This window comes from Psittacula echo (genome assembly GCF_963264785.1).
Source record: "Psittacula echo genome assembly, chromosome: 6".
Lineage (NCBI taxonomy): Eukaryota > Metazoa > Chordata > Aves > Psittaciformes > Psittacidae > Psittacula > Psittacula echo.
Window position 1 is genome coordinate 25,097,532 of NC_137743.1, and position 13,493 is coordinate 25,111,024.

Here is a 13,493-nt window from a genome sequence, read left to right on the forward strand (position 1 = left end):
TGGGAGAGACCACACAGTGAAGAACAGCAAGAGTGCGAGGAGTCCTCCCTCTGAGAAGATAGGAGCAGCAGAAATGTCTGTGACCAACTGACCACAACCCCCATTCCCCATCCTACTGTGCCACTGGTGAGGAGGAGGTAGAGAATTTGGGAATAAGACCAGGAAGAAGGGAGGAGTGGGGGAAAGGTGTTTCTAAGATTTAGTTTTTTCATTAACATGCTCTGATTTAATTTGTAATAATTAAACTAACTTCCCCAAGCTGAGTCTGTTTTGCCTGTGACAGTAATTGCCAAGTGATCTCTCCCTGACCTTATCTCAACTGATGAGCCTTCTGATATATCTTCTAACCCTCTGTCCAATTCAGGAGGGGACTGATAGAGCAGCTTTGGTGGGCACCTGATGTCCAGCCACTGTCAACCCACCACATACAGCAAGACAGATCGAAATTATTGTAGAAAGATGATCATGATTCCACTCCATTATTACATTTTTATTGTTGAAATAAAAACAACAATAGGACAGATCTTAGCAGAGGGGAAAAAAGGATGTTTCACAAGGAGAATGGGAAGTAGTTTCTACTGGTCTTTCAATTCCTTCAGTCTTCTGATGGCAGATTTGACCGTCACCGCAGAGGTGGTACTGGAAGAAGCAACAGAATCATTCGCAGTAGAATCATAGCAGCAGAACAACCCATGACTGTTATTTTTTTGAGAAAACATTAATCATTTCCAATAGTCACACTCTGATTGCATGGTCAACAGGGGCTAATTCCACTTCGATTTTCATGACAACAAAGCAACCTTTTGAAGATGCAACTTCACAAGCTACATCTTAACTCAAATTAGTCAGTCACGCATTGACGACATGCACAAGCAAGTGGGCTCAGATTACTAGTGACTGTTATGTGTGGGGCAACAGTGTCTTTTACAAGAACTGTGGGGGAAGGAGAGTAAAGGAAGGGAGTAAGCAAGAGGACCATTACAAGGACCATAATGATTCAATGCTTTTAAAACAAAAAGAAAACATGGAAATCATTTTTCTTGGAGTAAATCTGGTTTTGCTTATTGTATCTGTGCCTATGACTGAAAAAGCTGGGGGAGGCGTAAACACAAAAAAACCCACAGCTTAGGCTTTGAAAGAAGAGTTCCCTCACATAATTAAGATTTTTATACAGTCAAAAGAATCAAGGAAGGGAAAATAATCCCAAGGCCTAATAAATTATCCCCAGCAGCTGTTGAAGCTCTTTTCAGAGTAAGTCAGTGGGACATCTGTCCGGTATCATCCACCCAATGATTCCACCCCAAGATAGCTGGATGAACCAGCCATTCTCTCTGTTCCTTTTCTTCCATCACCAGAAAACTGGCCCAAGCCTATTACCTCACACAAGCAGCAACTGTAGTTTACAGCTCCAGTAAGAAATGCTACTACAGCTGAGGCACAGAGGAGACTATTTTAAAAAAGCATTTACAAGTGTTTCAAATTCCTTATTTGAAGTTTAGGAGAAGATGCAGTGTTTCCATTTCTGAATAAAACAACTGCTTCAATAAAGCCCAGCAAGATAAAGAAATTTTGGAGGGGCCCACCAAAACCAGTAGCAGTAATATGGTGGGTAAAAAGCAACATTCTCAGAAGCTGCACAACAGACACTGGAAAAAACAGCAATCAAATCCAGTTTGATCCATTCCAAAAAAATTTAAACAACGCATGAAAAAAAAACCCCACATATCACTGACTGGAAACAGACCTACTTAAAGGTTAGTAGATTAACACTAAAAAAATTAAAAAAAAAAAAAAAAGAAAAAAGAAAAAAGCTCTCTTATGTTTCAGGTGGGTGACAATAAATGCTGATAAGAGCCTCTTTATTTCCTTACTTGTAAGTCCAAGCACCACCAGCAACTGTCTTCATGCAGGATCCACAGTGCCAGATACCCACAGCCTTCCTCTTCATCTTGGTCTGTAATAAAAGGGGAAAAAAAAAAAAAAAAGTAATGCACTCTCCATCAGCTGAAAAAGCCAAACTGTTGGACCCCCTTTGAATAGCATCTAATGAGTGAGTGTGGGGTACTGAAGCTCCTTTCACCAGGGCAAGTCTCCCATCACCAAAGACAGTTTGCCTAGACCTACACTGCATTTAGGCAGCTCTGCAAATGGGGTTATTGACATTCCCACATCACATGAGCAAGACACTAAATATAAAATAAAAAAAACAGCTGGAAATATTTTTAAATTTCCAGCCACTTAAAGATACCCACTTTACAGATATAGAAAAAAATTATCTGGGTAAAGTACAAGCTGATGAGCCTCTCAAACTGCCAAAAAACAGTTAAGAGTCAATTTTGATTATCTACATAAGCAGATAAGATTACTTATCAGAATTTCTTTTCCATACAGAGTTCTACAGCACACAAACATTAGCAACTGCAATGAAAAGTTGTAAGTGGGAAAAGCAAGCTCTCTTCTTCCTCCAGGTAAGGTGTAAAGTTACTGAAGAGGGGAGGAAGCTCAAATTCATGCCTTAATTATCAAAATAGCAAACGTGTTGCTTTAATTCAGTTAGGTCTTTTCATTAGATACCTAAAATGTGTGGTATGACAATATTTCTCACTATTTTTGTAATAAAATATAACTTGTTTTCATTTAACTACCACTAAACATGCATGTGAAATGTCTACTATTTTTATTTTATAAAGGCTCTGACAGTAGCCTAAAGCTCAAAATAATCACTGTCTCAAAACTAGCGGAGTTCCCTTCAGCAGAAAAATTAACAAAGCATAAAATCACATTCCTAACATCAGTAACCAAGTTACTTAGAAAGACATTTTGAGGGAAGGAGGTCTCTCACCTTGCCACAGAAGGAGCAGGTATACTTGGCATGCTGGCTAATCTCAATCTTCTTCACCATCTTCCTAAGAGACGCACCATAACGGGTACCATATTTACCCACAATCCCAACCTTCTTGGTGCGCTTAGCCTGTTGGGAGACAAACCAGAACAAGTTCAACTTTAGGGAAACTGCCATCTCGGCTGCACCCCTCACCTGACACATCAAGGTGCTCGACACCCAAAACCGCCGCCGCAGCCGACCGACGCCTCTCCCTGACGCTGTAATTAAGCGCGTTAGTTGTGCAAGGCCGGGAGGCTCACGCTGCGCAGCCTCCCAGCTCCTACCGGGCCGCCTCGGGCAGCCAAGCATGAGCAGAGCCACATCTTCCCCGCGGGCCCAGCCCGCTCTCACATGGAGCGCTGCAGACCGCAGAGCCACCCGCCAGGCACCACCAACCCCCACAGTGGTCCCAGCGCTGTGACCCGGCACCGCCTCTCCTTGGGACCCCCACCCGCTCACCAGCGTCTCCCCATCATTCCTTCAACCTGCCATTCCTCTCAACTCGCGCCATCTCCCACGGGCCGCTCAGGCGGGAGCGAGCCCGTCTCGCAGACAGTGCCGGGACAGAACCTGACCCCACACAGGTCCCGGCCCATGCCCCGCCGCAGCGGGCTCTACATCGCCCTGCGCCATGAAGTGCCGCCGGGACGGATGGCGGCGGATGTGTCACGACACCCCAACCCCACTCACCATCTTCCTGCGTAGCACCGCCGCGGAGAGAGTAAGCCCTCGCTGCGCAGGCGCAGTATGAGCCGCCGACGGAAGTGAGGGAGGAGTCACCCGGAAGTAAGGCGGGAGCTGGTGTTTGTGTGTGTGTATGCTGCAGCAGCGAGTGGTCGTGACCATGGGGTTATCTAGAGCCTGAAGCGCATAAACAGGAACGCAGCTGCACCTTGATGGTGAAAGATGCATCGCTTAGAAAGCACCGTGCATCAGGATGAAGCCTCAAGCGGTACAACAGCCCCGGCAGCGGTGGCGACGGGAGCCGCCAGAACTCAGGTTCCTGGATTTGCGCTCTAGAAGGTCACGCCAGGAAAGGAGATCATACAATCAGCTAGGTTGGAAAAGCCCTTTAAGATCATCAAGTCCAACCTTTACCCCAGGACTGCCAAGATCACCACTAAAGCATATTACCGAGGGCCTCATCTGCACGGGTTTTGAACACTTACATTCACTCACCTAATTTTTAAAGAGAATAGTAGGTAGATAGAAGTAAAAAAAAATAAGTGAGGATGAATTCTCGTGTTCAGATACACCAGCCCAAAGCCCAGAAGTTTCAGGATAACCACACCAGGTGCAGCATGACACCTGCCTGGTTTCCGTGGGGTCATCCAGCATTAAGACAACCATCCATAAAAGCGTCTGTGTGCCACTTGGAGGTGGGCTCCTGACACTCAGATGGTGCTCCTAGATGCCCGGTGCTCCTGAGCTACCACCAGCACCAAAGCGCAGGGCCTGGACCCAGTAGGGCTCCTGCACTGCTTGGACCCAGTACACATGTCACTTGCCTGTACCAGCACCGCTGAGCTGCAATGCTTGTAACAGGATTAACAATCATTAACAACCCCTTAAGAAATGTAATCCGGTCAGCCTGAGTGCTTTTTAATGCATAGAGCTGCCTGGAGCTCATCCTCTCCCCAGAAGGGAGCCAGGGCTGCCCAGGTGCTTTTCCTCCCATGACAGCCCCACCTGCCTCAACCCGCAACAGCCTCCTCTTCATTTGCAGCCTACGTAATTAATGGGGAATTAACACATAGAGCACATGCCACCACTATGCTAGCCTTTCGCTGGCTGGGGTCTGTACTTCAAGATGCTCAAGGGCAGACACCGCAGCTGCTTTTGCTCTGGAGGTTTGAACCCTCAACTTTTTTAATTCCCTCTGTTGCACCAGGCTCCCTGTTTTCCACTCATCCCTGCAAGCTTTCCTCCTGTCTGAGCAGGAGCTCCTCCTGGGAGCTGTTGGGCCAGAGCCTTGTTCAGTGTGAGGACACAGCAGGGCTTTAGGCAGTGGTATTTATATCTCCCTCTGTTGAGTCAAATTCTGATTTGATATATCCTAGGAATATATTTACCCTTTTCAGATCCTTATTATGATGACCACAGGATACATTTTTGCTACCAACATATTAAAAAAAATTAAAAAGTTCCTTTTGATGTTTTTGGACCATTTTGTAAAAAGAAAAAACACAAACACAACCAAACAACCATCAGCCAACATACCCAGGACAGAGGATCTGCTGCTGGTCTGTACCTACGGAGTTAAAGTATCACTGTGACAATACAGCATGTGATTGTATCCTTTAGGTGTCAGCATTATAGACAGCTCTGCCAACAACTGAACCCGCCCCCCTCGGATGACTGCTATTCCCAGCACTGCCAAAATAAACGTACATTTCCAAGTGACTGGGAAGACGGATGGATGGAGATAGGCCGGTAAAGCTCCAAAAGCCTTGCATCAGTAGTCCACCACTCTGAATTCTTCTGCTTGCTGCAGGCTGGCCAGCTTCATGTGCTGAGGATGTAGTTTGAACTGCTCCAGTGTTCAGGTTGTTTTTCCCTACTGTTCCTGATTTGGCATCCTTCCTCGAAACATACCTTTCTTTAACATGGGTGAGAGCACAGACACAGATGTACAAGCAGGCATCCTGTCACAGTTATATGCTCCAGGTTCCAGTAACATGGATCCTTCCCTTTACTGGGCTTTAGATAATGCCAAAATGTTACAGCTACACCATCACCTGATGAGCAGTTGTCACGATGCCCAAGAGCATCGCATGTTCCTCAACCTGCCTGTAGGTCTCACTGGCAACCTGCATACTACCTTGTACAAATCCCCATGATCAAGCCTTAGAGACCTTGTCTGAGCCTGCTGGCAGCTTCCCAGACACCTCCTCATCATATTCATAACAGACTAATGGTGTAATTAGGTTAAGGCCTGCACAGACTTTCCGGCCCCTTGAGATATAATGACGAAAAGCACTTTCCTGCAAGATTCTTCTCCTCTCCATCTAAGTAAGGATAAAGTGAATCTCAAGTGTACTTGAAGAGCCTTTGCAACTCTGCAGCAAACCAGCTGAGATTCTATGGGTCCTAACACAGAAAGAGTACACCTAGCATTGCTCCAACAGGGATGGGATTTATCAATACATGGATAAAATGAGTTTATGAGAAGCAGAATTCACCAAGGGTACTTCCAGCAGATTTCAGAAGAATACTGTTGTGAAGTAGCTGTAGCTTTACAAGTAGTATGAAAATTACTCCCACAGGAGATGATGGTATGGATATACAAATAATGTCTTCCATATTTTTTTTTTAGTTGGCAGACAGCAGCATTTCTCCTCTCTTACTCAGAGCAGCCCTCTCTGCAGGTTGAAAGATCACATGGCCTAGAAGCAGATTAAATAATCTGTATTCAAGAACAAAGACATTTAAAAATGTTGAAAGTTATCTCCTGGCCAGCTGTTGCAGCAAGAGAAATGATGTATAACTTTCAGTCTAAAATCCAAAGATAAAGCATTTCCTTCAGTTGGCCAGCCACATGATCCTCAGTCCTACTCTGCTTGCACACACAACAAACCACCTTGTGCAGTCAAGAATGAAAAGCAAGTCTCCCCTCAGCACAACTGCATGCACAGTCTGTAGGGCATTTCCATTATGACACTTCCTGACAATGGGATCATCAAACCCTTCAATGCAGGAAAAAATATCATTATTCATCAGATGATCTTGTAGCACAAACTTTTCCTCCTCAACCGTGGAAGAGAGATCTTTTTGTCAGTGTCTGGTATCTGCGCATAGCCAAGCATGCTGCCTGCACAGCACATTGGCTCCTGGCCTCAAGACACTAAATGTAAGCCTCCAGTTTGTTTTTCTCCACCCCTGTTTAGAGCTTATGGCTATAAACCATAGCTAACTGGTACCTCCATGTAATTCTGTCTTCTTACTCCCTAGTCACATTTGCTTAACACTAGCCCATTTCCCAGTATCTTTGAGTATGAAGACCAGAAGTATGAAAAACATTAACTTGGGATCACACTATACTGGCAATAATGCACACACACAGAAAATTGAATATGACCATGCAGATGTGCCTGAGAAGACCAGTTGTGATAAACAGAGCCATTCACCTTTACATCAAGCCCACATCAAAAATGGCCTCTAGAGCTTTTGAAGAGGCATCACTGCTGTGAAGTGGAATCAGGGCATGCCTAAGAAACAACAACTGTATCACAGCCTCCTGAAAAGAGCCAAAGAGCAGGTTTGCTTGGGCAGCACCGATGCTGGGGATCAGTTCATAGGCCTGAGGGCATGTTGGAGACTATCACAAATCCCAAAGCAATCATATCACGACAGGCATTTTTAATCACTGCACCACGCAAGTTGTGCAGTGATTAAAAAAGCACCACGGTGCTGCTTTAGGCATTCTGTATAACCTGCACAGAACTGTAATGGGAGCAAATAACACATTCTAGGGTACCAACCTAAACGTCTTATTGAAGTTGCTGTTGATTCATCTGTAAGCGTTTGCCGAGGTGAGCAGCTCCAGAGAGCTCCTTCAACCCCGGAGGGAGAGGAAACCCCGCGTCCAGAATCCTCAGGTCTCAGAGGCGAAAGCCACCGAGGGAACCTCGAACCCCCGCCAGATGTTGCCCAGGAGCCGGCAGCTCCGCTGAGCAGAGCGCGGACTCACAGGGGCGGTGCCAGGAGGGACGGCCCCGCCCTGAGCGGGGAAAACCCGACCCAGGGAGTGAGCGCTCGCCTCAGGCTCAGGTCCCGCTCAGGGAGCTCTGCTCTGGGTGCGCCGGGGGGGGCAGCGTCGGCAGCAGACAGAGCCGGTGAGAGGGGAGGCTGCAGCGCGGAGCTCGGGGTGCAGGAAGTGCCTGCGCTGGGCTTGTGAGGCGAGGGTGCGCAATGGGCAGGGCTGCGCTCGGTGCGCCCCGGTGGAGGTCCTGCTGCAGCAGGGGCTGAGCTGCGGGGCACTGTCAGTAGCTGAAAGGTGTCAGGGGAGCTGAGAAGGAGCATGGACTGCTTGCTCCAGGCCCAAACTGTGCAGGGGCCGCAAGCGTCCGTCATAGCTCACACAGAAAAGAAGGGCAGTAATCCAGGGAGCTACTAACAAAAAATCCAACAAAAAATGGAGGAAGAGGTGATTGTCCTGCTGTAATCAGTGCTGGTGCAGGCTGACCTGGAGTACTGCGTGCAGTTCTAGGCCCCACCATTTAAGACGAACATGAAGGTCCTTGAATGCGTCCAGGAGGGGAACCAAGCTGGTGAAGGGCTGGAAGGCATGTCCTGTGAGAGCAGCTGAGGACACTGGATTGACCTCACTGCTCTCTACAGGTCTTCCCAAGGAGGAAAAGTGGAGGGGGAGGTGCTGATCTCACTGGGATCCATTGATAGGACATGAGGGAACGATTCAGAGCTGTGCCTGGGGAGGTTTAGAGTAGACATTAGGAAGCATTTCTTTACCCAGAGGGTGCCCAAACCAGGAACAGGCTTCCCAGAGAGGTGGCCAGTGCCCTCTGCCCATCAGTGTTTCAGAGGCATTTGTACAGCACCCTTAATAACATGCTTTAACTTTCAGCCTCCCCAATGTGGTCGAGCAGTTGGACTTGATGATCACTGTAGGTCTCTTCCAACTTCCAGTTTTTGTTCTTTCTACTTCCATCTTTCCCTAACAGTACATGCTGAGGAGATACTGGATGACATTTCTTCCCAGCCCCGCACTAGTGGAAGGGATTGCAATGGGTATCGTGCCCCGTCATAGGCATTGACTCTGTCACTGTGGGCTGTGCCTTCTGATGGGGGTGAGAGATGTCAATTATCTCTGGATAGTTTGAGCATCTGAACAGATTTGTGAAAAACACGTGTAAACTGGGATTTGAAACTCTTCTGTGTTCATTGGGTTTATTTGGGTTTCCACAGGATAGCAAAAGACCACATCTCTGGCATCAGTGAGGCTTCAAGCCCTCAGCCTGAAGCAGGATGTGCTCCTGAACTAAATGATTGCAAATCTTGTTTATGTGGGCTATAGCTGCTCATTTCCTTGTGATTTCGCTCCGCTCCCAACCCCACCCCTCCCCAAATACTGGCTTTTAAAATGCCTGAGTTGTTGCTTTTGGAGAAACAGAACAAAACACAAGAGCCTGAGAGCAACACCACTCCATCAGGAGTCCATCTGGCCCAATACTCTGTCTCCAGTGGCACCCCATACATGTTTAAAGGAGAGTATATGAGGAGTGCAGGTCTACTTCTGTCAGGGTCCAGTGGGTGTTCACAGGCCTCAGTGTCTGAGACCGGCCTCCCTCGGGACCTGCACTGCAGATGGCCCCTCAGACCTATGCTAGAGCTTGTCATGCAGAGTTTTATGCATAGCATATCATAGCTGTCTGTTCTATTCTGTTCTGTTCTATTCCATTCTGTTCCATTCCATTCTCTTCTGTTCTATTCTGTTCCATTCCTTGCACTGACAGTGAGGTGTATAATGATGAGACCATTATTTACCTGAAATGCCAAGGGGTTTTCAGCACCAAAAAACACTTTCAAAGACACAAATCAGAAAGGTTACAGGTGGAAAGACTATTTTATTTCTTTATAAATAAAGTTATTTTACTTATTTTAGTTCAGCTTAGTTTAGTTAATTTTAGTCTAATTTAGTTTAGTTTAGATTGTATTTTCTTTTTCTAAATCTCTCAGAGCTGGTGCTCGCAAGCATTAACACAGTGCACATGTGTAGCCAGCACCAGGCTGACACATCCTTCAGTTTAGCTTAAAAAAACATCCCTTGTGGCCTGACAAAGGAAAGCTGGGGTAGGAGCGTTGCCATGGTGGTGCAAGTGCAATGCAAGAACCCAGCCAGAATGGGCCAGGGAAGACCTGACAAGGGGGGGTGCTGAATGCTAACAGACGACAGCAGCAAGTCCCGTGGCAAGTCCCTGGGGCCACCCTGGGAGTACTGAACGCTGCCTTGCCCCGGATGCGGGGTATGAGGGCCAGCTGCGTGGAGCACGAGCTGCTGCCTTTGGGCCACAATAACCCGAAGGAGCCCCATGAAGGGGCTGTGCTCGGCTCCAGAGGAGGCAAAAATCCCCAGGGACACTTGCTAGTCCACCTGGGGAGAAAAAAGCCATCGCCCCCCAAGCTGCAGGACACGAGGGCCACCTTCGTGGAGCATGAGCACCAGGCGATAACCCAGAGCACCAGAACCAGAGAAGCCCTGACAAGTGGTCATGCTCAGTGCTCAGAGGAAGGCAAAAAACCCCCAAGGCCAGTGCCAGTCTGCCCTGGAGGAAAATTCCTTCTTGACCCCAGCGCTTGCGTGATCCGCTACTCCCTGAGCACATGAGCAAGACCTGCTCCTGGTCCATGGGCTGGTTATGCCTCTAAGGGGACAAGGGGACACTGGCAATGCCTTTTCTGCCTCTACCTGGAGCCATCTCAGTGGCTTCCAAGAACAGCAAAATGCCGCTGGCCTGATCAACTCTGGGAGCAAGAACCCTTCCTGTGCCTGGCAGTGGGAGCTCCAAAGCACTGGGGGAGGGCACTGGGCCATCTGTGGATCCTATTTCTTATGGCTGCTGCCACGATCTCCCCAGAAGATGAGGATGGTGAGCTCCCCGAAGACTGATGATGAGCTGTGAGTGTGGCTCCTCCAGGAGCTGGAATTGCAGCAGAGAACCTCCAGCAGCTTCGGGCAGTCTTCCCCACTCTGCCCCTCCAAGTAATTCCACTGGTGCCTCAAGGAATTCCTCTCGGATCCCTCCAGGCTGCCAGCTCTGTCCTGGTGGCAAAGCCGGGCAGTCTGGCAGCGGGACACAGGAGAGGATGCCTTATACTTGCCCCAGAGTATTGTGATGCTGCGTTGGCAGGTGGTGGTAATATGACACAGGGGTGACAGGTCCCCCACAGCCCTGCCCACCGCAGCCCTGCTGCTGCCCCTTCGCCCAGCATGCCTTGGAGAAAAGCCTTTGGGGTGCTGGCCCTGAGGCAGTGCCTGTGACCAGGAAGCCCTGGGGGAATGTCCCTTCCCATGGTGGCCACACACTGGGCACCACTGTGTGGGATCCCTGTAAACTAATTTGTATGTTCAGATTGTGTCAATAAAGGTGTTTATACCACATGCAATCATTTTACTGTGGCGACCCCAGAGATGAAAGAAAGGGGTTTTGGCTCCCTCAGTGTGAACTTTGCAGAAATGTGGAGAGCATACAGGATGTCCTCACCATTCCTTATCAATACACCAAGTGGCATTTGCTACAGTGCTGCTTATGGTGAGGTCTTCTTCTTGGAAAGAAGATGGATGTAAGAAATCTCTTCTGCGTTTGTTACACAGGGTGTTTATAGATATTTGCTTGTGTTTATTAACATTTGCGTGTCTAGCTTAGGGATTCACCTCACACAGAGAATGAAGACCTTAGGCCCACTGTAGGAGAGGATCAGGTGTGAGATCATCTTAAGAACCTGAATGTGCTCAAGTCCATGGGACCTGATGAAATCCATCCGCAGGTCCTGAAGGAGCTGGCGAATGAAGTTGCTAAGCCACTGTCCATCAAATTTCAAAAATCATGGCAGGGAGGTGAAGTTCCCGACGACTGGAAGAAGGGAAATATAACCCCCATTTTCAAGAAGGGGAAAATGGATGACCCAGGGAACTACAGACCAGTCAGTCTCACCTCTGTGCCTGGCAAAATCTTGGAGCAGATTCTCCTGGAAGGCATGCTAAGGCACATGAAAAACAAGGAGGTGGTTGGTGACAGCCAGCATGGCTTCACCAAGGGGAAATCCTGCCTGACCAATTTGGTGGCCTTCTACAATGGGGCTATGGAACTAATGGATAGGGGCAAAGTATTTGATGTTGTCTGCCTGGACTTGTGCAAAGCATTTGACATTGTCCCGCATGACATCGTCCTTGTCTCTAAGTTGGAGAGACATCAATTTGATAGATGGACCAGGCAGTGGATGAAGGACTGGCTGGATGGCCGCACGCAAAGATTTGTAGTCAATGGCTCAGTGTCCAGTTGGAGACCTGTAACGAAGGACTTGGGGGTGTTGGTCGATGAGAAACTTAACATGAGCTGGCAGCATGCACTCAGAGCCCAGAAAGCCAACCATATCCTGGGCTGCATCAAAAGGAACATGACCAGCAGGTCGAAGGAGATGATCCTGCCCCTCTACTCTGCTCTCGTGAGACCTCACTTCGAGTATTGTGCACAGTTCTGGTGTCCTCAACATAAAAAGGACATGGAACTGTTGGAACAAGTCCAGAGGAGGGCCGCGAGGATGATAAAGGGGCTCAAGCAACTCCCGTATGAAGATAGGCTGAGAAAGTTTGGGCTGTTCAGCCTGGAGAAGAGAAGACCTCATAGCAGCCTTCCAGTATCTAGGGGTCTACAGTGATGCTGGAGAGGGACTCTTCATTAGGAACTGTAGTGGCAGGACAAGGGGCAATGGGTTTAAACTTAAACAGGGGAAGTTTAGGTTAGATATATGGAAGAAATCCTTTACTGTGAGGGTGGTGAGCCACTGGAATGGGTTGCCCAAAGAAGTTGTGAATGCTCCATCCCTGGCAGTGTTCAAGGCCAGGTTGGACAGTCTTGGGTGACATGTTCTAGTGTGAGGTGTTCCTGCCCATCGCAGGGGGGTTGGAACTAGATGATTGTAAGGTCCCTTCCAACCCTAACTATTCTATGAATCTAAGAAAAGTATCGTGGAAGTTTCCCTTTTGAAAGCTGATGCATTCTAGAAAGCACAAAGGAAGTCCCCAGAGGACCTGTCTTTTGCAGGCATTGTGAATATTAAGAAAAAATAAAAAACCAAAACCCTTAATATTTCCACTGCATCACATATTTCTCAAGCTGAAGTTCCAAACGGGAGATGAAATTCTGAAATAGAAAAAGTACTAAAAGTTTGGGAACCATGACTTAAAATAACTCTTTATTTAAACAGCTCAGTCCAGAATTAGTTTCTTACAAAGCAAGAGCAAAAGTCTACACATACTCCCCTCTCCTCACTCATCTGTGGAAGTCAGCCTCGAGTCTTTCCCCTTTCTGAGCAGCCAGGCTTAATCCCTGGCAGTCAGCATAAGCTTCACCCTCTGCTGACACAAGAAGCACGTGCTATGGAGCAGGTCCTAAGATTTAGCAGATAAGGCCAAGGATCAGGGTGGTCAGGCAAACTTGTACCTAACAGACAACATACACCTCCTGGCAGAGAGCTGTACTACTTGGTTTCAAAATACTGACTGTTCTGCACAGAAATATCTGGGTCTCTCTCTCTTCTTCCTAAACAAAACAGAACATCAGGATCTGTCTGGATCTTTTTTCTTCACTGCCAAACTGAATATCAGAGAGCCAGTTTGTGAGTGACACAAGGGCCAAATTTTGTCAGTGAACTGACTCTTATAAATGCAGACTAAAATTCTTGGGGATGGAAGACTGTTATAAGCAATCTGCAGCTGCTGAGCAGTTAGTTTTCACAACAGTTCTACCTTGTAGCCTGACAACCATTAAATGCTTCTTAAACAAAACAGCACATTACTTGTCCATAGCCCTTCAGTCATCAGCAAAACTAGGACCACAAAACATGCAGGCTGCCAGGTATGGGCTGCTCA

At 47.6% G+C, this 13,493-nt stretch overlaps 1 protein-coding gene across 1 annotated transcript; it reads right to left on the reverse strand.

Moving 5' to 3' along the window:
* Positions 1–463: 463 nt before the first annotated feature.
* Positions 464–3,695, reverse strand: RPL37A (ribosomal protein L37a). Its single transcript, XM_080621660.1, has 4 exons — positions 3,575–3,695; positions 2,843–2,971; positions 1,872–1,954; positions 464–639 (listed from the first exon to the last, which is right to left on the reverse strand). The coding sequence occupies exons 1-4, from the start codon at positions 3,575–3,577 to the stop codon at positions 576–578; spliced, it is 279 nt and encodes a 92-aa protein (XP_080477786.1). The 5' UTR covers positions 3,578–3,695; the 3' UTR covers positions 464–575.
* Positions 3,696–13,493: the final 9,798 nt, after the last annotated feature.

Bases quoted from the DNA above. Each gene is read 5' to 3' on its own strand.
- RPL37A (XM_080621660.1), bottom strand. The intron at 1,955-2,842 runs GTGAGAGACCTC...CTTTTATTACAG, and splicing joins CCTGCTCCTTCTGTGGCAAG to ACCAAGATGAAGAGGAAGGC. The intron at 640-1,871 runs GTAAGGAAATAA...TGCTTCTTCCAG, and splicing joins GGTGGTGCTTGGACTTACAA to TACCACCTCTGCGGTGACGG.